The sequence below is a fragment of the Aotus nancymaae genome, unplaced genomic scaffold (genome assembly GCF_030222135.1).
Source record: "Aotus nancymaae isolate 86718 unplaced genomic scaffold, 86718_ANA_hifiasm-v0.15.2.pri h1tg000067l, whole genome shotgun sequence".
NCBI classification, from domain to species: Eukaryota; Metazoa; Chordata; class Mammalia; order Primates; family Aotidae; genus Aotus; species Aotus nancymaae.
In genome coordinates, this window is record NW_026988482.1 from 20,509,403 (window position 1) to 20,534,268 (window position 24,866).

Sequence of the window (24,866 nt, forward strand, 5' to 3'; positions counted from 1 at the left end):
TGCAGAGGCGGCTAGCGAGCCGCAGGGACTGTGCCTGGCGCACTCACTTCCGCGTCCCGCCGCCCTCCGGCCCGCGCGCGCCGAGCCGCCGCCGCCATCGGACAATGGGTCGCTCGCCCCAGCTGCCGTGAACTTCCTGCCGCGGCTCGGCCGCCCGCGCGCCCCGGACCGCGCTCCCGCCTGGCGCCGGCCGGGATCGCAGCTTCGGGGACCCAGCGCCCGGGACGTACCTGCGCCTCTGCCGCCGCGCCTTTGCTCCGGGCCGGACCCGCGGCCTCTGCACTCCCGGCCGAATGAGCTTCACCCGGCCCAGTCGGCTGCTGCCTTGCTGTGAGTTTTCGTGTTTGGTTGCCTAAGGAGGATGTGATTTTACTTTTTTGCTGTTTTCTTTTTCCTTTTATGATTTGAAGAGGAGAAAAGAACTCCACTGAGCAGGCCCGGGACAGCGAAGCGCCCCCAGCTCCCCCACAAGGACGTCTCCAGGAGAAAGGGTGTGGGAAGCAAACTTGGTCCAGCTGGGGTGGTGGCCTCAACTTCGGCTGGACTCTTAAGTCGTGGGGTCATGCCCCTCACGCTGGGCAGGTGGAAGTCTTTACCTGTCCTGGGCCGGACTTGAGCCCCCACGCTTCACCAGCATCTCCCCGCTGCCCTCAACACCCACACATCCGGCACCTGGGCTAGGCCGGACACCTGTCTGCAGCATGGATAAGTATGATGATCTGGGCCTGGAGGCCAGTAAATTCATCGAGGACCTGAACATGTATGAGGCCTCCAAGGATGGGCTCTTCCGAGTGGACAAGGGTGCAGGCAACAACCCCGAGTTTGAGGAAACTCGCAGGGTGTTCGCCACCAAGATGACCAAAATCCACCTCCAGCAGCAGCAGCAGCTCCTGCAGGAGGAGACCCTGCCCCGGGGGAGCAGAGGCCCTGTCAATGGAGGGGGCCGACTGGGCCCACAAGCCCATCGGGAAGCTGGTGTGGGCAGCAAGCTGACTGTGGATGGTGCTGCCAAGCCCCCTCTTGCTGCCTCGACAGGGGCACCTGGGGCAGCCACCACCCTCGCTGCTGGGCAGCCCCCATGCCCACCGCAGGAGCAGAGAGCCAGGCCATACCTGCATGGCACAAGGCATGGTAGCCAGGACTGTGGTTCCAGGGAGAGCCCGGCCAGTTCTGAGATGTCTGCTTTCCACCAGCCAGGCCCCTGCGAGGATCCTTCCTGCCTCACTCATGGGGACTATTACGACAACCTCTGCTTGGCCAGCCCTAAGTGGGGTGACAAACCAGGAGTGACCCCTAGCGTCGGCCTGGGTGTAGGGAGTGGGTGGCCTAGCCCCCCAGGGAGTGACCCACCACTGCCCAAACCCTGCGGGGACCATCCCCTAAACCAGCAACAGCTCTCCCTGAGCTCCAGCAGGTCTTCTGAGGGTAGCCTCCGTGGTCAGGATACTGGCATTAGTGGCCGCAGCATGGAGAAGCCAGCAGGCCTTTGGTCCACTGCCTCCTCCCAGCGAGTGAGCCCTGGCTTGCCTTCCCCAAACTTGGAGAACGGAGCTTCAGCCCTGGGGCCTGCTCAGCCAAGGACCCCTTCTGTGTCAGCACCCCTGGCCCTGAGCTGCCCCAGGCAAGGAGGTCTTCCAAGAACAAACTCGGGGCCAGGGGGTGAGGTTTCAAGTGTGATATCCAAACCCAGTGTGGACCCCCAGGACTGGTTCCACGATGGGCCCAAATCTTACCTTTCGAGTTCTGCCCCGTCATCCTCACCTGCTGGCCTGGACGGTTCGCAATCGGGTGCAGTCCCTGGACTGGGGCTGAAGCCTGGCTGCACAAACCTTGGCACTGGTCCCAAGCTCAGCTCCACCAGCCTTGTCCATCCAGTGATGTCCACCCTGCCTGAGTTATCTTGTAAAGAGGGTCCCCTGGGCTGGTCCTCTGATAGTAGCCTGGGACCTGTGCTCCTGGAGAGCCCCAACTCACCTAGGGTAAGGCTGCCGTGCCAGCCCCTCGTCCCAAGTCCTGAGCTGAGACCCTCGGCTGCTGAGTTGAAATTAGAAGCCCTCACCCAACGTCTGGAGCGAGAGATGGATGCTCACCCGAAGGCCGATTACTTTGGTGAGTGAGAGGCTGGTGGAGTTGCCCATGGTGGGGTGATGGGGTTCTTGAGATTGGGGAATATGCTCCCCCCCAGGGATGCTGTAGACTGTAGCTACCCCTCCTTGAGTGGCCTATTTTTAATTTTTTCATCTTTGGCTTCCTCTTTCAGCTGCTTTTTCTGATTCAGAAACTTAAAAGCATCCTGGGGCTGAAAGCGGACCTTGCATCTGGGGTTTACCCATGTGTGAAGGGTGCAGCAGGGTGGGATTGCTCGTGACTGCTCTCAGAAAAGAGAAATGCTGTAACTTTGAATTTCAAAGGTTTTGGGTGTGACTTTAGATCCTCTTGCAGTGACTTGAATGGGGGCAGCTTTTTCAGGGCAGGTACCCCTGAGCATTCAGTCTGTAGTTGGTTGGGCAGATCTGGTTGATCTGGCTGTTTGAGGGACTAGTGGTTGGGACAGGAGCTCTTGACTGCTGTGTGTGTGTTTGTGTGTACTTGTGTGCAGTTGAGGCAGGTCAAACACTACCATAAAAGACTGTTGTAGAGCAGTGATTCTTACATGCAGTCCCTGGATCAGCAGCATCCCTTCGCCTGGAAACTAATTAGAAATGGAAATTCTTGGGTCCCACCCCAGACCTACTGAATCAGAAGCCGTGGGATGGGACCCAGCAACCCGTGATGCTGATGTGCGGTGAGATGTGAACCCTGCTGGACCATGTGCCTCCTAATCCAGCCCACACCCGGGTACCAGCCAACAGCCAGGTTGTACCACAGCCGTGGCACGAAATAGTATGGAAAATGCGTCTTCCTGGTTTTACTCAAACTTGCATGATGTTTTATTCTCTTTTTTAAAACCACAAACTCTTGGAGACTGCTAGCTTCAACTTTTTTTTCTTTACACGGGATTTGGTGGTAGCTGTGTCCTTCTGTTGGGTAATGATTAGTTGTCTCGTAGGAAAGCTAACTAGAAAGACAGCCCATTTGTAGAGAATCGGAGGGGTTTTTCTTTTTCATTTTTTAACTTTGGATAATTGAGCTCACGAGTTCCCCATAGCCTGAGTCCCGCTGGGGTGGCAGCTCTGCCGAATGGAGGGCAGGGGCAGGGAAGGCTCTGGGAGAGGAAGACAGCTGGCTTACTGCTGTCAGTCTACGCTTATTCTCCGTAAACAAACATGTGTCCCAAGGTCCTTTGAGGGACCAGGGTCCAAGGCACTGGGCTGCTAGACATATGCAACTTATGGTAGCATTGTGTTTTGCTTCTCATGAGAGCCTCATGGGAGCCAGTTCTCACCCCATACTCAGCAGGCTGAGGTCAGGGTGACTGTTTACAGCTTACTTTTTAAAATATATATATATATTTTTTGAGACAGGGGCTTGCCTTGGTGCCCAGGCTGGAGTGCAGTGCAGCGTAGACCTCCTGGGTCTAGGCATCTTCCTACCTCAGCATCTTCCTACCTCAGCCTCCTGAGTAGCTAGGACTACTCAGGAGGAAGCGGGGGAGGAGGGAGGCGTGGAAGTATGTGTGTGGGTGGTCCTTCCTATGTTGCCCATAGGAAGTCTGGTCTTGAACTCCTGGTCTCAAGTGATCCTCCTGCCTCAGCCTCCCAAAGTGCTGAAATTACAGGTGTGAGCCACTGTGCCTGGCCTGTTTTAAAGCACATGGCACCATCTCACTGTGAACTATCTTTCTCCTTAGCACATTCCCACCTTTGGGAGTAATAGCTGGAAATACTGTGAGTCTTTTAATTTAAACTTTTATTTAGTTGTAAATTTCAAGGTCATTGGACAACACAAAGAGCAGTTTTATTTATCCTGGGATGCAAGTTTACTCCATGAATCAGAGCAGTGGTATTAGCTACCGCTACTCATCCATTCAGCATGTATTAAAATTATCGAGCACCTATCCTGAGGCCATGCTCTGTTCCAGGTCTTGAGGATACAGGAACCACTGCCTCCTTGGAGCAAACAGTGCAGTAGAAGGAGGCAAGGAATGAATGAAGTAAATAAGCAAGCACTAGGGAGGGAAACAAGGTAGAGGAGGGGGATGGAACCCTGGGGCTGGGGGTGGCAGAGAGAGTTCCAGTTCTAAATTGGGTGATCAGGGAATGTCCCACCGAGAAGATGCACTTGAGCAAAGGCTTAAAGAAGGCAGGAGACTGGATCATGTGTTTGCCCAGGGAAAGGGTGTTCTCAGCAGGGCAGACAGCAAGCACAGAGGCCCCATAGGCCTGGTCTGTGCCGGGCACCGTACTGAACACTTGATGCTGACTATTGAATTGACTGGTCACGGCATTCTCAGAAGCAGGTTCTCCCGTTATGCCCATTTTACTGATGAGGAAACGGAAGCTCAAGGAGATGAAATGACTTACTGGCGGTGGCAAAGGTCATATTGGGTGCTGCTGGGACTCGAGCCTGACAGTTCGGTTCAGCCTCAGGGCCCATGCGTCTAACCAGCATTGCCAAACTGTCTCCCAAGCAGAGATGTGGAAAACTATTTTATTTATTTATTTTTATTTTTTATCAAGATGAAATTTACATAACATAAAATTAACCATTTTGAAGTGAACAATTCAGTGGTGTTTAATATTAATACATTCACAATGTTGTACAATGAACACCTCTGTCTGGTTCCAAAATGTTTTCATCAACCCAAAAGGAAACCCCATACCCAAAAAGCAATTGCTCCCTGTGTCCCCCGCACCCCCCGGCTTCTGGCAACAACCAATGTGCTGTCTCTATGGCGTTACCTATTCTGGAATTTCATGTAGAAATGGAATCATGTATTTTGTTCATTTTTCATATAAACTTCACAGATAAGCAAGCACGCACAGTGAAAACCGAGCCTCCCCGGCCTGTCTAGTCGAGTGTCTTGGGTGTAAGGAGCACGTGTGTGTTTCTGCCAGCCCCAGCAGTGGCATGCTGTCCCACCACACAGCGTCTCGGCAGCGGCTCTGCATCAGCGTGTGTTGAGTTGGGTACACATGGCTGCTGTGCCATGTGCCCAGGTCCCCTCAGCAGCCCTCTCTGATGGGCCTTTGGAATGTACCCATCTACACAGGGCAGGCGTAGCTGCAGGATCAGCTCCCAGCAGTGGGACTGTGGGGCTGGGTGGTTTCTGTCCTTTAGGTGTGGCTTGGTTGGTCCCTGCAGAGCTGATGCCAGGGCCGAGCTGCCAGCTGTGTGGGAGAGGGTTTGCCCCACACCCGCTTTGGTGGCAGAGCTTCCATCTGTTCTTTCTCGACCTACCTTGAGGCAGAGGAGGAAGTCTTTTGGTCTGAGCATTGGCAGTCTTTGCCTGGCCCTGTGCGGGGACCTTGAATAGACTGTGTACTCCTCCAGGCCCTGGAGGCTGGACAGCTGAGGCTCCCCACAACAGACGCTTTTCCCTCCCCTACATCTGATATTACTGGAAAGATTTTGTCTACCCAACGTGCTACATTTGTTAAATAATGGTTAGATTCTACTTCCAAATGGAAGAATGTTTAATGGTGCGGAGGAGCGCTCAGAAGAGTCAGAGTGACAACTCCCCATGAGAGGCAATGTCATTCAAGACCAAAAGCAAAGCAAAGTAGATGTTTGGGTTAGCCTGGACCACTTCCTGGGTCATAAGGAAGGTGTCCCTTTGGGTATTTGACTGTGTGGGAAGAGCTTGTGAATCCCCTTTGTCACCTTTGTAAGCCCTTAGAGTCTGAAGATGCCCAGTGTCCAGTTACTGATTAACTTGGCACTGGGAACTCTCCTGGCACTTTCCATGGCTGGTCTTTGTGGATTTAGTAAAACAAGATCCTAAAGAGGCGTGTCTCTTTCCCTACTCTGCTGGGCCTACTTCCTCCTCCAGTCCCCCTCTGTGGCCTCTTTGTCTCTCTGTCCATGTTGTTGGGTTCTGGTCTTCCTAGGCGTTGCCCCTGGCCCACACCACCCAGTGCCGTGTGGCTTCTGTTTTAGTGCCACTGCTGACACTGCAGAAGTGGGGTGTCATGCCTTGGTCGGTTGTGTCCCACCGTCACCTCCGTGGGATCTACCTATCTTCCTCACGCTGGTCCTCTTCTCCCTTTCTAAGAAAAAAGATCACAAGCTGGGTGTGGTAGCTCACACCCAATCCCAGCGACTTAAGAGACTGAGGCAGGAGAATTGCTTTAAGACCAGCTGGGCAACATAGTGACACCCCATCTCTACAAAAAAAACATAAACACAAAAATTAGCCAGGCATGGTGGTGCACACCTGTAGTCCCAGCTACTTGGGAGGCTGAGCTGAGAAGATTGCTTGAGCCCAGGAGGTCGAGGCTGCAGTGAGCTATGATCATGCCACTGCTCTCCAGCCTAGATGACAGAGCAAGACCCTGTCTCAAAACAAAAACAAAAGACTCCACAAATAAACCTGTCATAGGCTGGGTTTCCTGAGAAGCTGACTGACACAGAGTTTACTATGCAAGGGCTTATTGAAAGGCGCTTTTGGGGTCCCCCACTGTGGAGGGTGGACAAAGAATCAGCAGTGGGCAGAGGAGAGCTGAGCTGCCGGGGCCTGACCCCACAGGGAGCCTGGGAGCTGGAAAAGCCCTTTAGGGTCATCCTAGTTGTCCTGACATGGCCCAGCCTTCACACTCCCTCATGGATCAGCTATTGGCTGTGGGCTGCCCAGGAAGATGGTGACTTTGGGCGAGGCAGCTCTGTGCTGCTGGGGCATTCTCCCCAGAGACTGAAAGGAGGGCTGCCCTCCTACTGCACCCCAGAAACCATGCTTCCCCTGTCCTCTCCTTCATCAAAGGGGCTTTGCTACATCACCATAGCCCCCACTCTTGGGGCAGGTAGGAGCATGTGACAGGCATTGTGGTTCTAATGATAGCTATTGTGTGTAAGTGCTTGTTGTGTGCCAGGCACTGGGACTCAGTGCTTCGTGGACACTGTTGGCATTTAACCTGCACACCTAATTTTGATGTGGGCCCCATTATTCTCTGTTTATAATTGAGAAACTGAGTCCAGAGAGGTTAAGTGACTTGCTCAGGACCACGTGGGTACAAGTAGTAGTGCTCCCGCACCAGTCGGGTTCTCCCTCTGCTTTGACCACATGCATGGTGGAACTCGGTGGTCTCTCACGTGTGTGTGGATGCCTTCTGTTGCCCCTCCAGATTCACTCTCCACCCAAGTGCTATGGGGGCATTTGTGGGCTCCTTGTCTTTCTCATGCCTTCTTCCCCCACATTTCGGGACTTTTGCGTCCCCTGGACCTTGTGCTCACCCTCCTTCCTGTGGGTGGGCCTGGGTGATTAGTCACTGTTAAGGCTACCTAGGAGAGAGCCACCTTCTGCTCGCTTGGGGAGTAGGCTCTGCCAGACTTTGTTAGGACCAGAGGGGTGGGAAAGGCAAGAATAAGCAGGTGCCAGGGTCTCCTGAAGCCGGGAAGTGGATGGACAGGTCTACTCCTCACCTGTACGGAGAAAGGAGAGGCCGGCATTGTGTTTGGTCAGGCATGGTGGTGCACACCTGTAGTCCCAGCTACTTTCCGTCCTTGGTGGATGTCCTTTCAGCAGTATCCTCACCCAGAAAACTGCAGCCTGGGTGCAGGAATCAAACCTGCACCCAGGATTTCAGGAATCAAACCTGAAAATTCCTCCTGGGAAAGGCCCTGCCCTGACCAGGGCCAGGGAGCCTGTCTCACCTGATTTCATTTCCTGGCAATGCACAGGGTTAAATGAGCAGTCCAAGCAAGGAACATGTAGGTGGCCTGTCTATGTGTCTACATGTCCTGTCTGCATGACTACAGGTGTCCTATCTGCACGTCTACGTGTCCTATCTATATGACTATAGATGCCCTTCCAGCTGACAGTCTCTTGCACACTGAGCTGCTCCTCGTCTACTTAACTTTTTTTTTTTTTAATTGAGATGGAGTCTCGCTCTGTCACCCAGGCTGGAGTGCAGTGGTGCAATCTTGGCTCACTGCAACCTCTGCCACCGGAGTTCAAGTGATTCTCCTGCCTCAGCCTCCTGAGTAGCTGGAAATATAGGCGCATGCCACCTCGCCTGGCTCATTTTTGTATTTTTAGTAGAGACAGGGCTTTGCCATGTTGGCCAGGCTGGTCTTGAACTCCTGACCTCAGGTAATCTTCCAGCCTCGGCCTCCCAAAGTGCTGGGATTACAGGTGTGAGCCATCACGCCCAGCCCTTCATGACTTTTTTTTTTTTTTGAGACAGTTTCACTCTTGTTGTCCAGATTGGAGTGCAGTGGCGCGATCTCAGCTCACTGTAACTTCTGCCTCCCAGATTCAAGTGATTCTCCTGCCTCAGCCTCCCAAGTAGCTGGGATTACAGGCATACACCACCACACTCAGCTAATCTTCATGACTTTTTAATTACTTTTTATCTGACTTTGTTAGCAATGGACGCTCAAAATATGGTGCTTAATTCTAGCCTAGACGAAAAATGGAGCATTTTTATATAAAGGGAAACAACATGGGCCAATCCTGTAATCAAGCAGCCTCTCCAGAATTCTAGGACAGAGGTCTGTCTGTGTTCCCCAGAGGCACTGGCTAACCAGCTCCCTCCCATATCAGGCATTTGATTAAACCCAAACCAAGTATCTACGTGGAAGAAAGTGACAGAAGCTCAACAGCCATGTAGCTCTGAGTGACTGGCATGACTAGATGTGATTACCTGGGGACTGCCACCAGAATGCCTTTTGGAGACGTGCCATAATTTGAACCTAGTGAATCCAGGTTTCCATCGACATGGAAATAAACTTCTGATTCTGCTGGTAACATTTGACATTCAAGACTTCAATTCTGTCTGTCTGTCTCTCCCTGCAGATGCACACCCTGGGATATGGGGATGCCCAGTCCTTTAAACATCGGGCAGCCTGTGTGCATTCTTCTAAAAAATTGGCTAGGCACAGTGGCTCATACCTATAATCCTAGCACTTTGGGAGGCTGAGGTGGGCAGATCACAAGGTCGGGAGATTGAGACCATTCTGACCAACATGGTAAAACCCCATCTCTAGTAAAAATACAAAAAAATTAGCTGGACGTGGGTGTGCGCCTGTAGTCACAGCTACTCGGGATGCTGAGGCATGAGAATTGCTTGAACCCGGGAGGCAGAGGTTTCAGTGAGTTCAGATCACGCCACTACACTCCAGCTTGGCAACAGAGGGAGACTCCATCTCAAAAAAAAAAAAAAAAAAAAATTGCAGCAGAGTCTCACCATATCGCTTAGGCTGGTTTTGAACTCCCCACCTCCAGTGATCTCCCACTTCAGCCTCCCAAAGTGCTGGGATTACAGGCATGAGCCACCGTGCCCAGCTCATGCATTTTTTTAATGGAACAGGCAATCTTCCTAAGTCAGGAAGACATGTATTCTTAACCTTTAATTGATATGTAATGTACACATATCATAGATGTTCACAAAGTGAGCCTATCTGTGTAACCAACACCCAGATCAAGACAGAGCACGACCATCACCCAGGAAGCTCCTGTGCCCTGTGCAGTCACCACCAGCATCTAAGGATCAGCTGCCTGATTTCTAATAGCAAAAATGAGCTTTTATGCAAACATGGGATTTGAAGTAACTTTTAAAACCTTGAAAAATGTAAAAACGCATTATAGCATGTTTAGGGATGGATGAATGGAGATCGTGTGGCTCACCTGGGTGAAGCTTGGGCTGGGGACAGCAAGGAGTTGGTGCCGTCTGCCCAGGGCCAGCTCCACTGCATGCCCTCCTGGGCTGCTAAGCTCGCCCTGTAACAGTGGTGGCTCCTGTGTGGTCAGTGGTCAAGGACTGGATACCATCTTGGTCCTTTGTGTTCTCTGAAGGGATGTGACTACATCGTGTGCCTCAGCCCGTCCCTGCATGCCATCTCTCTCCACAGCACTTCTCTTCAGCGTTTTCCAGGGGGAGATGTGAGGAAGCTCCCAAACTGCATTTAGATAGGTTCATCTTTTTGCTCAGTCAGCAGGTCAATGATGCATACCCGTCAGGTCACGCTGTGCCCTCAGCACTGGGTTGAGGGCCGTGGGGAAGGACAGCCAGTGCAATGGAGTCACACTCCTCTCACTGTGACCTTGGAGGCCCTCACTCTGACCCGCCCCTCCTATGCCTCCCCTTGCCCCTTCTGCCCCATCATCCCAGCCTTGTTTTCTCTGAGCCTCTTGAGGTCCCTGTCCTTGCGGTTCCCAACGGATGTCTTTTTGGCCAGCGCTGTGCCACCAATGCCACCAATCCCTTCCAAGCAGGCGGATCTGCTGGGAGACCTAGCCCTGACACGTCTCGACATGGATTCCCACGGCATCTGCCTGTTCCGTCACACTTTCTCTCTGGGGTCCTCCCTCCTTGGGATGGTATGTTTCTGCTCTGTTCCTTTGTGACCAGGAAAGAATGTCTTGTTTCTTCCATCCTGCCCTCCTGCTCTTTCCATTAACAGTCCAGAGCATGAAACTGATATTTTGACATAATCATTCTTGCCAGGGGTTTAAAAAAGTTATGTTTCTTTACATCTGTTGATTTGTGACTGTCACATAGAAGACAAAACTATATAAGAAAGGCACGTATTTGGGAGTCAGGAAACCAGGTCTTCTGGGCATGATCCCCCCAGCAGCTTGGGGTGTGATTTTGGGTAAGTCTCTCTAGCTCTGCTGAGCCAAGATGACCTCTCAGGGTCCTTCCCGGCCCAAAGTCCTGTGACAGTGGCGTTGGGTATAATTAGATGCCTGGATTTCAACTAACCAAGTAACAGGGACTGGCAGCATTATTGTTGGCAGTGGCAGAGAGCCTGGAAAGGCAGAGGCCAAGCGGCCTGGCATCCCGGCCCCTTTCCAGACCGCTACAGAATTAAAAAACAATTTTCACTTTTAGTTATGGTTATATTTGCAATTGTAAGTGGTAATCATTTTTACTTTAGATATTTTGGAAAATACATACAATTAAAGAAGAAATATGAATCACTCATGTGCCTGCCATCCTTAGAATAATCAGTGTTAAGAGTGTCTGCAGAAAGTATCCAGTGCAAGGTAGCGGCTGAGCCCGTTGGTGATGTAGAATGTATCAGGCAAGGTGGTTCTTCGATCTCTAGCCAAATGTAGAATCATTGACTGAGCTAGAGGCCAATTTGCTTGGAAGAGTGCATCTAATTAAAGTGGGATTAGAAAGGACTAAAGATGTCCTTTAGGAAACAACCACATGTGGCGAGCCACTGGTATTATCACCAACCCCGCAGGCTTTTTGAGGTGCTCATTTCAATTAAACTTGCCATCCTTAGTACAGGGGGCAGCTCGGATCTCCGGTTTGTGGCACTCACTGTCCTTGTTTGCACTGGCGTGACCCAGTCCTCTCTGTGGTCTTCTGTGGCGCCCTGGGCGTTGCTGGGTCTCAGGCCTGGTCATCTGCCACAGGACAGTGGCCTCAGGCCCAGCAGTGTCTGGCCAGTCTCCCATCACTGTCCCAGTGCCCACATGCTGTGGGTTCCATGGATGCCTGTTAAAGGAGTGGAGGGACTTCCATTAGGCTGTGAAGGTGGAATAAGGGATTTTTAGCTGGGGTTATGACTCTGAGATAGTTTTGCTAAAATTTGTCTAGCAGTTTTTCTGTGCCAGGCACTTTTCTCAGCACTTCTTAACGCTTTTCTCACCTGTATTGCATTGTTTAATCCTCCCAGCAGCCCTACTTTCTTATCCCCATTTCACAGATGGGGAAACAGAGCTACACAGAAGTTAACTGGCCTGCCTAGTGTTTTTATGAAGTGGCTTTGCCGAGTCTGGCTGCTGAGCTGGAGCCTTTGACCACTGTGCTGTGCGGCCTTTTAACTCTTGGAAGTCTCTCCCTTCTAACAAAGGAGAAAATTCAGGAGCCACTGTGGCTGTGGGTAGGTCAAGGCTGAGGTCTTTTTGTACTCTGGTGGAGGCAGGGCCATTCCAGGAGGAACAAAGAAGGCAGAGCGTGGAGGCACCCCCACCTAATTGGAAGAGTTGGATCCCACTCTTGCAACGGGGGGCTGTCTCCAGCTTCCTCTTCTGTCCAGGAGCCTGTGCCTGCATAGGTGCCTCCCTGCAGGGCAGTGGGCAGAGCCACAGAGGCTCAGAGCACATGGGCTGCCTCGTGTTCCTCTGAAGGGGCGTGGGTTAGGGCAAGTGAACCATGCCTTCAGGGGTGCTTGTGTGACACTCCGAAGTGCTGCAGGCATCGGTAAGGATGTGCCAGCCTGTACTTCCCCTGGACGTGAGTAAGATGCCATGTCTGAGGGTCAGTAGCAACCCTAGGCTGTGTGCAGAGGTGCTACAGCCAAATTTTGTTTTGGTTTGTTTTTGAGGCGGAGTCTCACTCTGTTGCCCAGGCTGGAGTGAGGTGGCAATATCTCAGCTCACCGCATCCTCCGCTTCCCAGGTTCGAGCAATTCTCGTGCCTCGGCTTCCCAAGTACCTAGGATTATAGGCACCTCCACCTCGGCCAGCTAATTTTTGTATTTTTAGTAGAAACGGGTTTTCACCATGTTGACCAGGCTGGTCTTGAACTCCTAACCTCAAATGATCCACCCGCCTTGGCCTCCCAAAGTGCTGGGATTCCAGGTGTGAGCCACCACGCCCGGACTAGAACCACGTTTTGGATGACACTGTCGTTAGAGTTTAGCCGGCAAACTGAACAGAAACCTTGTCCTGAAACAAAACAGGTCACCAAAATTTCCAAGGCGTGGCAGCAGCAGGGTAGCATTTGCCAGCAAATATTTATATCCACCCCAGTTTTTGTTTTCCATTTTTCCCCTTACAGGGAAACCAGCTGGACACAGGGTCTCAGGGTCACACTGGAAGGCAGGAGACTTTCTGCTTGAGTGTTTCAAAGGGAGTTCTTAGGCTCCACAGCCAGGTTATTTTTAAGTTTTGAGAGCCATGTGTTTAAACTTGGCCAAGTTCCTTCCTCATCTTTCTTGTGTGACTGTCACTGTGTCCCTGGGGAGCAAGGACGGGTTACTCCCGGTTACTGAAAGCTGATGGGGTCTCTACCTCCCTCCCCACAAACATGTTCTTGTAGCATACAAAAAGTTCTGGAAGCCTGCCATCATGCTGTCTGTCATTCTAGGGAGGGAGTTTGCATTTAGCGTGAGTCCACCCTGCAGCTAGTTCTGGAAGGATAGCGACTGAGGTACTTAGAGGACCTAGTGGGGAAGGCACCCCTCTTAGCGGGCAGGCCCCGAGTCAGGGGGTGAGCACGTATTCCAGCAGGCCTGGGCTGGCTGGCCTGTGCCGGTCATTTCAGGCGGGAAGGCAGGAGCAGACTTGCTTTTTGTTGCCCAAAGCCCCTTCTGACAATAACAGCAGCTTCCCTGTTCTCCTGCACCTCCCTGTCAGCCGGGTTGATGGATTTCCTTTCAGCAGGGTGGAACCAAGTCGCGGCCGTGTTTGCTCAAGTGATGGTCAGGGCTGGCCCTGAGGTTTTGCATCTGCCAAAATGTCGCCTATTCCCCTCCCCCTACCTCAGTTTGCATTCCTTCCTGATGATGCAGTAAGGTAGTAAATTTAGAAAGAGATGGATTGGAGGGCCACTCAGCTGCTGGCCATGGCTGGGTTCCAGGGCATTTGCTGACAGTTATCTTTATAATAAATGCGGATAGCATTGCAGGCCTGATTGTGCTGCTTTCTGGCTGTAAGCTTGACTTTTCTGCTTCACTTTTCTGCCCCCCGTTTCCTCATCTTATGGGGACTGGAGGTCCTGTGCTGCTTATAATTCTGTTTCCTTACCCTTGCTTTGAGCTTCAGAGCCAGTTTTAGATTCAGGGCTATTGGCTGGGAGAAGACTCTTGGCTCTGAGGGTGACAGTGGTTTGAGGGAGAACGTGCTTCAGACACCAAGTGTGTGTGGGCAGGGGTGTCATGGGCATGTACATTGGTTGAACTTGGAAGCTTTCCCTCATTTGTTTGCAGAGAAGCCCCTTGACAGAGTGGAGAAGCCTGAGATAGGGAAGGTGTAAAAAACACGTGCACATGGCCGGGCACAGTGGCTCACGCCTGTAATCCCAGCACTTTGGGAGACCGAGGTTTGCAGATCAAGAGGTCAGGAGTTCAAGACCAGCCTGGCCAACATAGTGAAACCGTGTCTGTACTAAAAACACAAAAAAATTAGCCAGGCGTGTGGCAGGTGCCTGTAATCCCAGCTACTCAGGAGGCTGAGGCAGGAGAATCGCTGGAACCCAGAGGTGGAGGTTGCAGTGAGTAGAGATTGCGCCACTGCACTCCAGCCTGGCAACAGGGTGAGACTCTGTCTCAAAAAAACCAAAAAACAAAAAAATCCCCACATATGCAATGACAAGCTTTGTTCAGAAGCAAGTGAGGCCCTGTCTCTAAGAAGTAAGGAGAATGAGGCTGGCCATGGTGGCTCACGCCTATAATCCCACACTTTTGGAGGCCGAGGTGGGTGGATCACTTGAGGTCAAGAGTTCAAGACCAGCTTGGCCAACATGGTAAAACCCTGTCTGTACTAAAAATACAAAAATTAGCCAGGTGTGGTGGCACGTGCCTGTAACCCCTGCTACTCAGGAGGCTGAGGCAGGAGAATTGCTTGAACTCGGGCAGCAGAGGTTGCAGTGAGCCGAGATGTGCCACTGCACTCCAGCCTGGGTGACAGAGTGAGACTCGGTCTCAAAAAGAAGAAGAAATAAGAAGAATGAAGAAATAAAACCAAACACTGAATTAGCGATAAGATTCAAAATAGAAAGCACAAGACCTGGTCTGTAGAAGTTACTCATGAGATATTTGTTGAATGACTGAATCATGTATGTATTTATAATATTACCCAATCAGAATAAAAAAGGGAAATATTTTGGTGACAGTGCTACCATTTACTCAGCAGTAGTGGCTAAGAAACAGTGAATGCTACATACGTATTTTCTGCATAACTTGTGCGTGGTGGTAGCTGTGATGGCCTGTGCCGGTTTTCATCAAACCTTAATTACCTGTTAGCGTTTTGAAGGGAGAACTTATGTGGTGAGGATATGGGTGACATTGTTTGTGGGAGGAGGGCCAAGCGTGGAGTGGAAGTTGAGTGTTGGAAGTGCTGGACCTCCAGATTCAGTAAACTTGGAGAAGCCCTGTCCCTTGGGGTAAACTTGAGACTTGACTACATTTTGAGGTTAAAGGAATTTTAGTCGGTTAGCACATAACCTGGGTGACTCTCTTGATGTCATAGGCATGATCATAGTACACTACTGCCTCAAGCTCCTGGGCTCAAACAGTCCTATTGCCTCATCCTCCCAGGTAGCTGGGATACAGGTGTGTGCCACCGCACCTGGCTCTGGATGGTTCCTTGGTTTTCTTGGTGGATGGAGCTCCAGATTCCTGAAGCTGGAGTTGTAGGCATGAACCCCAAGTGGGTCACTGGCTTTTCTGCTGGGTTCCACAGCCCTCACTTGCTCCTGCCCCAGACCTATCTTTGCATCACCACATCCAGAAAAAATAGTTCTGAGCTAGGATAACTCATTCATTCAGCAGCTATTACTGAGCTCCTACTATGTACAAGAGACTGAATTAGGACTAGTAGGGCTTCCTTTTGTCACACACAGGTATTGCTTAGCTCCTCCTGCTGTATCTGAGCTCTATGGGAGTGTAGTTTTTGTCTATTTTGTTCACTGTTTTATCCTCAGGGCCCAAGGACGTGCCTGGAATACAGCAGGTGCCCGATAAAAACTTCTTGAATGTCCAGGCACAGTGGCTCACACCCATAATCCTAGCACTTTGGGAAGCCAAGGTGGGTAGATTGATTGAGCCCAGAAGTTTGAGACCAGCTTGGGAACAAAGGGAGACCCTCATCTCTACAAAAAATAAAAAAGTTAGTGGGGCATGGTGGCATGCACCTGTGATATCAGCTACGTGAGAGGCTGAGGCAGGAAGATCACTTGAGCCCAGGAGTTCAAAATCAGCCTGGGTGACAAAGTGAGACCCCATCTCTACAAAAAATAAAAAAGCTAGGGAGGCACGGGGACATGCACCTGGGGTCTCAAGTACATGGGAGGCTGAGGCAGGAGGATCACTTGAGCCCAGGAGGTTGAGGCTGCATTGAGCTGTGTTTGTGTCACTGCACTCCAGCCTGGGTGACAGAATGAGACCCTGTCTTTAAAAAAAAAAAAAAAGGCCGGCATGGTGGCTCACGCCTGTAATCCCAGCACTTTGGGAGGCTGAGGTGGGTGGACCACCTGAGGCCAGGAGTTTGAGACCAGCCTGGCCAACATGGTGGAATACTGCCTGTACTAAAAATACAAAAATTAGCTGGGCTTGGTGGCGTGTGCCTGTAATCTCAGCTACTCGGGAGGCTGAGGCAGGAGAATCGCTTGAACCCAGGAGGCAGAGGTTGCACTGAGCCGAGATCATGCCACTGCACTCCAGCCTGGACGACAGAACAAGATTCCGTCTCAAGGAAAAAGAAAAAAGACTTCTTGAATGAATATGTGAATACTCGGGCCAGATGTGGGGAGCAGATATTCCCTGACTTCCTCCTGAGTGTCAGTGCTTTGAGCTGGGACACACTCTGGCATCAATCCATACCCCACACTCACGTGCTAGGGAGGCAGGGGCACGGGGCTACTGTCCACATCCCTCACACTGACCAGAGTTACTCAGATGAATGCCCACAGGTGGGTAGGAGGTGCCTTTGGTAGCTGAGGACTAGAGGGGCCAGAAAGGGTTAGGATACTATGTTTTGTCTGGGTAGAAACTTACAGAGAGAGTTCCAGGGGCCAACTCACCAAAGGCCTGGGCAGGTTTAGCAGGGATCAGGGAGAGATGCTGGCAGGCATGCATGGTGTCATCTGAGAAGACATTCATGTTACACCAAACCAGGATTTGAGGAGCTATTAGTGGGAATGAAAAGCCTCATAAGCACATGGGCTTTGAATCTGCCTCCTCCCCCATCCCCCAGCTCTGCCAACAGCTGAGAGACCTTGGACAGGCTGTTCAACATCCCTGTGCCTCAGTTTCCCCATCAGTAAAATGTGCCTATGGTTGTGAGGACTGAATCAGCTAGTGTCTGATCTAAATTGTCCAGCATGGGAGACTAGGCAGGTGCAGCTGTGAAGCACTTCAAAAGGTGGCTTTTCTAAATTGAGATATGCTTTTGAAGCACATCTGTATTTTGAAGACTTGGTATGGAAAAAGTGGCTTATTAATATCTTTATATTGAGTCTATGTTGAAATGAGACTTGAATATATCGGCCTAAGTAAAACATTATTCAAATTAGTTTCATCTGTTTTTACTTCCTAAGTGTTTTACTTCCTTACTTGAAAACGTAAAATCGCACGTAGCTTGCATATTTTTCTGTTGGGCAGGGCTGTGCCTTCCAAAGCACTTAGAACAGGCTGTGACACATGGTGGTTTGCTGTATACACTCTCTTGCTGTTGTCATTTTCTCAAAAGCAGAGAAGCGTCTTTACCTTGTCCCATCTGAAAGCCAGGCCCAATCGATTTGTTCAGAACCACAGGTGCTTAAACCAAAAGATCATAATTTGTTCAAGGGAGGCTGATTTCGTGATTGCCAGACACTAAGTGAGCCCACTGAGGCCAAATGCCTGGCAGGCTGCTCCTACACAGCCTTAGAACAAATCCATTCCCAGAGGAGAAGGGGGCTCTGGTTCTGAAGCTGCTGTCTGCACAGGGCGTGTGATGGAGCAGGTGGTCATTGCAGCTTAGCCAGTTTTCTGGCGTCTTAAAAATATACTGAGTTTAGCAAGTATAGGCAGAGAGCCAAAGAGATAGCCCATCCCCTCAAGGGAGGTAGAGAAATGTGTGATGGTGTTTCCTGTCCCAAGAGGTAGGAGGAAAGCTGTTTGGGATTTGGCTCATCAGGGGCCACAGGCTACTGGGCTGCCTGTGTCCTGTTCCTCTGTCTAGGCTCTGGAGCCCTTGCCTGGGTATGGGCCTCCCAGTAGGCCTGCAGCCATCACAAGGGCAGGCTGGGAGGTGGCTTTCCAGGCAGCTTGCAAAGGCCTGTTTGTCTGAGGCTTGTCCTGACATCACTGAGGCTTTGCTCACAGGTGGCAGGGACTTAGACAGAGGCCCTTTGTTGGCCAGCCACAGAGGTCAGTTAGAACCCATGAATGGACTAGGGCTGGCAGCCCCTCCTCTGCTGACAGCCCACAGCTGCCACCTCTCTGGGTTGCCCATGCCTGATGGTGGGCGTGTGGGGTGTGGGGAGAGGCATCTCTGCCCAGATTTATAGCCAGAGAGCAGAGGAAGTGAAGTTGGTGGCAGGCAGTGAGGAGGGCGGGGAGGAAGAAAGGAGGTGGTGTTGAGGAAGCATGGTTTTGGCCCAGCTCTGTCATGGTTTGCAAGCTCCCTCTCTCACTCTCTGTCTCTCTTTTTTAAAGACAGGTTCTCACTCTGTACCCAGGCTGGAGTGCAGTGGCACCATCTTAGCTCACTGTAGCCTTGGCCTCCTGGGCTCAAGCAATCCTCCCACCCCAGCCCCCCAAATAACTGGGACCACAGATGTGCATCACCATGCCTGGCTAATTTTTTCATGTTTGTAAAGGCAGGGTTTCACTGTGTTGCCCAGGCTGGTCTAAAGTGATCCTCCCACCTCAGCCTCCCAAAGTGCTGGGATAACAGGCACGAGCCACTGTACCTGGCCGTTTGCAGGCTCCTTGATGTCTGCATTGGATACTCAGGCTCGGTGCCTGCCAGTGCCTGGTTTTTTCTCACGCAGCCATGGAAGTCACTTAGTATCATTCTGCTGTGCTCTATTACTGTAAGCAGTCACAAGCCATCCCACACTCTTACTTCTTGATAGGAGGAGTGTCTAGAAAGTGTTCTCAGAATACTTCATTTTGAGTTTTGACAGATGCCTGCACCTGTGTGACCCACATTCCTATCAAGATACAGAACAGTTCCATCCCCAGAAAGTTCTGTCATGCTTCTTTCCAGTTGGAAAGAAGTGCCCACCTCCAGGCAACCATGATTTTTTTTTTTTATCATTTATTAGTTTTGCCCATCCTAAGATGTAATATAAATGAATTCATATCGTATTTATATAGTTGATCCTCATTATTCACAGATTCTGTATTTGTGAATCTGCTTTCTTGCTAAAATTTATTTGTAACCCCAAAATTAATACTCATATCACGTTTGTGATCATTCACAGGTGTAACAGAGTGGTGAAAAATCTGAGTCCCCTGACACCTGTCTTCCTAGCTGAAGTCTTACAAGGCAATGCCCCGCCTTCTTGTTTCAGCTCCTACCATAAACAGGTGTCCTTTTCATGGTCTATTTAGTACCATGGTTTTTGCATTTTTGTGGTTTTTGTTGGTGATTTTGCTGTTTCAAATGGCCCCCAAGCGTAGTGCTGGAGTGCTTTCTAGTGTTCCTAAGAGCAACAGGGTTGTGATGCGCTTTACAACGAGAATATGTGTTAGAGAAGCTTCGTTCAGGCATGAGCTGCAGGGCTGTTGGCTGAGGGTTCGATGTTAATGAATCAACAGTATATACTAAGGAAGGTGTCTCTAAACAGAAACACATAAAACAAGGTCATATATTAATCAGTTGATGAAAATGTTGTGGTCAGAAGTTTTCAGAAACCTAACGCTGTGTTTCTGCCAGAAGCAGTAGTTCAGTATTGACTGATTCAGTATTCTTGGAAATTTTACAGAACGTAACTACTGCAAATAACGAGAATCAGCTATAGTACTCTTTTGTCTGGCTTATTTCACTCAGATAAGATCTGTGAAAGTCAGCTATGCTGTTGCATTATCAATTGTGCTTTTTTGTTGTACTGCTGAGTAATATTCAATTGTATGGATACACCACAGTTTGTTTTTCCATTTCCTACTGAGGTTTGTTTTTTTTTTTTTCATTTTTGGCTATTATGAATCAGTCTGCTGTGGTTGTGTATAAGTCTTCCGGGTTTTTTGTTGTTTGTTTTTTTCTTTTGTAAATATGGGATCTCGCTATGTTATCCAGGCTGGTTTTGAACTCCTGGCTTCAAGTGATTCTCCTGCCTTGGCCTCCTAAAGTGTTGGAATTATAGGTGTGAGCCACTGCACCTCATATGTACAAATCTTTGTATAGACACAGGCTTTCATTTCTCTTGTGTAAATACCTAGGAGTAGAATTGCTGGATCACGTAGTAGGTGTATGTATAACTTTTTTAGCAACTGCCGAAAACTTTTCCAAAGTGCCTGTGCCACTTAGCATTCCCACAGCAGTGTGAAAGTTCCTCTGATTCTCGAGCTGTGTTAGAATTTCTTGGGGGCCCTGCTTTACTTGTTTTCTAAGCCACCTGTTCTCTGAGCTGGCAGCGCTTGGCTGATACCCTCCCAATTTCTTCTGTTAAAATATTTTCTTCACAAAATATTTTATTTCTTTCTTGGACTGTGAGCCCATCACTATCTTTCTTTGGTCTCTTTCTGCTTTCCTTCTTTGGTCTCTTAAGAGTTTGATTTAAAAAACTTTTTTTTTATACCAGCTTTCTCTAGTACAGAAATCTGACTCGGTGGTGTGGCTCACATACTTTGTAATCACAGCACTTTGAGAGCCGAGGCAGGCAGATTGCTTGAGCTCAGGGGTTCAAGACTAGCCTGGGCAACATGGTGAAACTTTATCTTTACAAAAAATATAAAAATTAGCCGGGCGTGATGGTGCGTGCCTATAATCCCAGGATTATAGGCTGGGGAGGCTGAGGTGGGAGGCTCATGTGAGCCCAGGAGGTCAAAGCTGCAGTGAGCCGTGATCACATCACTGTATTCCAGTCTGGGCAACAGAATGAGGCCCTGTCTCAGAAAAAAAAAAAAAAAAAAAAAAAAAAAAATCCCGTATTTTTTGCCATTTTTTAAACCTTAGAAAAAACTAACTGTAGAAAAGTCAGAAAGTATAGAAAAAAAAATTGGAAAAGTCCCCCATTATCCTACTGTAGGGATAATCATTGTTAGGACAGACTTTTTTTTTTTAACACATAGATATTTAATTTTAAATAATTTGAGTGAATTAAAATTAACTTTGTCGTAGATTTGGAAACTTTAGCGAAAGTCGGGCCAGTAGAGGATGTTGGAGAGTCAGAACTCTCTTCCCTCTTGGGGTCCTGGTGGGGCCTGAAAACTAAATTGACACAGATAAATAGAACAACATACAAATTTAATAACTGTTCTGTGTGACGCAGGAGCCCTCATAAGCAAATGACAACCCCAAGCAGTGGCAAAACTTACATGTTTTATATGAGGTTGAACAAAGAGAGGCACTTGTGGGAAAGTAACCAAATCATGTGGGGAGGCTAAGGGAAAGTGTGCCTTGTTTTAACCAGGTCTGTTTGCACAGAATTTTCTCTGCTGAGGAGTGTTTCTTTTCTCCTTGTACAGGGAGAGTACCTTTTATTTTATTTTTTCTTTGCATGGATTTAAGGTGTACAAGTGCACTTCTGTTACATGTATTTATTGCCTAGTGGTGAAATCTGGCCTTTTAGTGTAACCGTCACCTGAATAGTGTAAATTGTACCCACTAAGTAATTTCTGGCTGGGCAGTAATCCCAGCACTTTGGGAGGCGAGGGGAGTGGGGATTGCTTGAGCCTGGGAAGTTGAGGCTGCCTGGGCAACATGGCAAAACCCCATCTCTACTAAAAATATGAAAAATTAGCCGGGCAAGGTAGTGTGTGCCTGTGGTCCCAGCTATTTGGGAGACTGAGGTGTGGGAGGATTGCCTAGCCTGGAAAGTCGAGGCTGCAGTGAGCCATAGTCACGCCAGTGTACTCCAACCTGGTTAGGTTGACACCTTGTCTCAAAAAAAAAAAAAAGTAATTTCTCATCCCTCGCTCCATTGCTCACCTTCCTCCTCTTCCTTTCTAAGCCTCCGATGTCTGTCATTCCACACTCTATGCCCATAGGGAGGGATACCTTTTACATGGGAGTTTTCACCTCTGAAGATGAAAATGTCCTTGTTGCATCTGCTGTTTTTCAGTGTCTTTAGCTCAATGTAATCTTATGTCAAAGTGGCATATTTTGGGGCAGCATCTTCTGCCAGCCTGAATTAAAAACAGTTCAGAAGCCAGCAAATGAAACATTTTCCCTTTCTGCTACTTGTTGGCAATGCTGCCTCCCTTTGGTTTAAGAAACTTTCTGGGAGACTTGTGTCACCTCAGTTTCTCAGGGACGGCCAGGTTCTATTTTGATACGAGTCATTTTGGAATCAGAATTTACAACTGGGCCCCCTTCCTCCTGCCCTAGCAAGGATCTCTTGCCAGCATCTTCCTGACAAACCTCTATTCCTTGCTCTCTCACTCTCTCAAGGGATAGCTGGAAAAGTGTCACCGAGTTGTGATTGTTAGAAGGTTTTTCTTCTCCAGCCAGTGGTCTTCCTAAAGATCTGACTGAGTCAGCAGGCAGATGGATCCTATAAAAACAAAACCGGGTCACATCCCTCCTGGGCTTGGAAATAATCCTTCAGTGTCCCCGACCCCTTCTTCCTTACCCACAGAATTGGAGCCAAAGTCCTGAAAGTAGCCTTGGGGGTCCTGCCTTCCCCATCCCCACCCCCAGTCCCTGCTGTGGTGCTGTACCTGGGTCCCCTCTCGGCTGTGAGCCCGTCACTCTTCCAATTTCTTTCCACAGCACAAGCACAGGGTGGTTGTTCAGGCCCCTCCCTGAAAGATGTCTTGGTTCTTCAAGATTGACAAGAAAATCATGCCTGTGTGTACATTGTAGGTAGCAATGTCACTTACTCTATAGATTTGCAATGAGATAGTCTTTTTTTTTTTTTTTTGAGATGGAGTCTCTCTCTGTCGACCAGGCTGGAGTGCAGTGGTGCGATCTCAGCTCACTGCAACCTCCTCCTCCTGGGTTCAGGTGATTCTCCTATTTTAGCCTCCCGAGTAGCTAGGATTATAGGCATGTGGTACCACACCCAGCTAATTTTTGTAGTTTTAGTAGAGACGAGATTTCACCATATTGGCCAGGCTGGTCTCAAACTCCTGACTTCATGATCCACCTGCCTTGGCCTCCCAAAGTGCTGGGATTATAGGTGTGAGCCACCGTGCCTGGCCTTTTTTTTTTTTTTTTTTTTTTTTTGAGACAGAGTCTCGCTCTGTTGTCCAAGCTGGAGTGCAGTGGTGTGATCTGAGCTCACTGCAACCTCCGCCTCCCGGTTCAAGTGATTCTCCTGCCTCAGCCTCCCAAGTAGCTAGGACTACAGGCATGCACCACCATACCTGGCTTATTTATTTATTTGTTTGCATTTTTAGTAGAGATCGGGTTTCACCATGTTGTCCTGGCTAGTCTCAAACTCCTGACGTCAGGTGATCCACCCACCTTGGCCTCCCAAAGGGCTGGGATTACAGGTGTGAGCCACTGTGCCTGGCCAAGATAATCTTAAAAAGCAATGTTTTTGTCTTTTCTAAGAAAGGGCCCTGATGGTTTGCCCTGCATTACACTCCCAGGCAGGCACAGAACCGATGTTACACTCTCCATTTTATTGAACGAACTCTGCCCAGTGTCCCACCATTCCTCTCACACCAGGCTCACGACTGCCTTTCAAGCACAGTTGTGCCAGGTGCCTACCTGCTCCATCTCTCCTCCTCCCAGCAGCCCTGCCAAGTGCCCACTAATTTTCTCTTCTGGTTTGAAGATGGGAAAACTAACTCAGAGAGCCACAAGTTCACTCACCTGGTAAGCTGCAGAACTGAACAAAGTGTGCCTGCGAGACTTTCTGTTTGTTCTAAGGAGACAGGCATGGGTAGGTGGACTCTGCTGGAGGCTGTCCCTCGCCTGGCTGGCAGCAACCAAGCCTCCTGCCTCTGACTCTCTGGGGAGCAGGAGGAGGGGGAGGGCTGTTTGTTGGGAAATTGGAGAGAATGCAAAACCTCCCTGCTGCTTTAACAGGCTCCACAAACAATTTTCACTCTGCCTCTTTTCCTTCTCTGGCACACCCTTCCTCCTTTCTCTTTGGTGAATGCAGATTCAGAGCATCTCTAAAATCCACTTTGTGTTACTTCTGAGGAGAATTTAGCGATTTTTTTCTGGAAAAATGAAAGGATTTTCATTCTGGTTCCTTTCTGGTTCTGTGGGGCCAGCCGTGGCTGTCGTGGGGCACCTCACTGCCTAAGGTCACTGACCTCCGAGCCTTTCTTGCCACTGCAGTCATCTCCGCTTCACATGGACACGCTCAGCCACCTGCCAGAGTCTGTGTTTTCCGTGGTTAGAGGGAGCCAGGAGGGTAGTTGAAAGTGTGCTGAGTGGGAAGATGGGAGCAGGGAGCTGCAAGAAGGAGAGAAGCTAAGGGCAGATTGCATGCGTCATTGATTCATTCCTTCACTCACTTGGTAGATGTTTACTGAGCGCCTCCTGTGGGCTTGGCACCTGCTCAGGTCAAAAGGGTGGCTGAGTCCCCACGGGCCCTGCTGCCCTTTGGGGACAGTTACAATACAGTATGGTCATTACCTGGTGGAGGAGCGGAGAGGAGTGTGGGGCAGGGAAGGAGAGAGCTCAGTCTGAAGAGCCTGGCAGGGCCTGGGGAAGAACTCAGGAGGTTTTGTGAAGTGCAATGTGTGGAATGTGGGTGTCTGTGAGGAGAGTGGTTTTATATTTTTATGACTTCACTGTCCTAAGGCCTGGAAGGAAACTAAAGAGGAAAATACCTTTCCTGGAAAGGGAGGGAAGGAAATGAACTTTTATGGGGCACCTCTGTACCAGGAGCAGGGGTAGGCGCTTACATGATCTCACTTGACCTTCACCGCTGCCCTGTGAGATACGTTTATTGTCACAGCCCATTTGGTAGGTGAGGAAGCTGCAATGGTGCCTGAGGTCGGATCTGCAACCTCCACTTCCTGGATTCAAGTGA

The 24,866-nt window shown here is 49.8% G+C and overlaps 1 protein-coding gene across 1 annotated transcript in view; it reads left to right on the forward strand.

Moving 5' to 3' along the window:
• Nucleotides 1-249: 249 nt before the first annotated feature.
• Nucleotides 250-24,866, forward strand: part of LIMD1 (LIM domain containing 1) — an 88,379-nt gene continuing 63,762 nt past the window's right edge. The window contains exon 1 of the mRNA XM_012470771.3: nt 250-2,109. Coding sequence (XP_012326194.2) covers nt 702-2,109 — 1,408 coding nt within the window. The 5' untranslated portion in view covers nt 250-701. The remainder of the gene's footprint in view (nt 2,110-24,866) is intronic.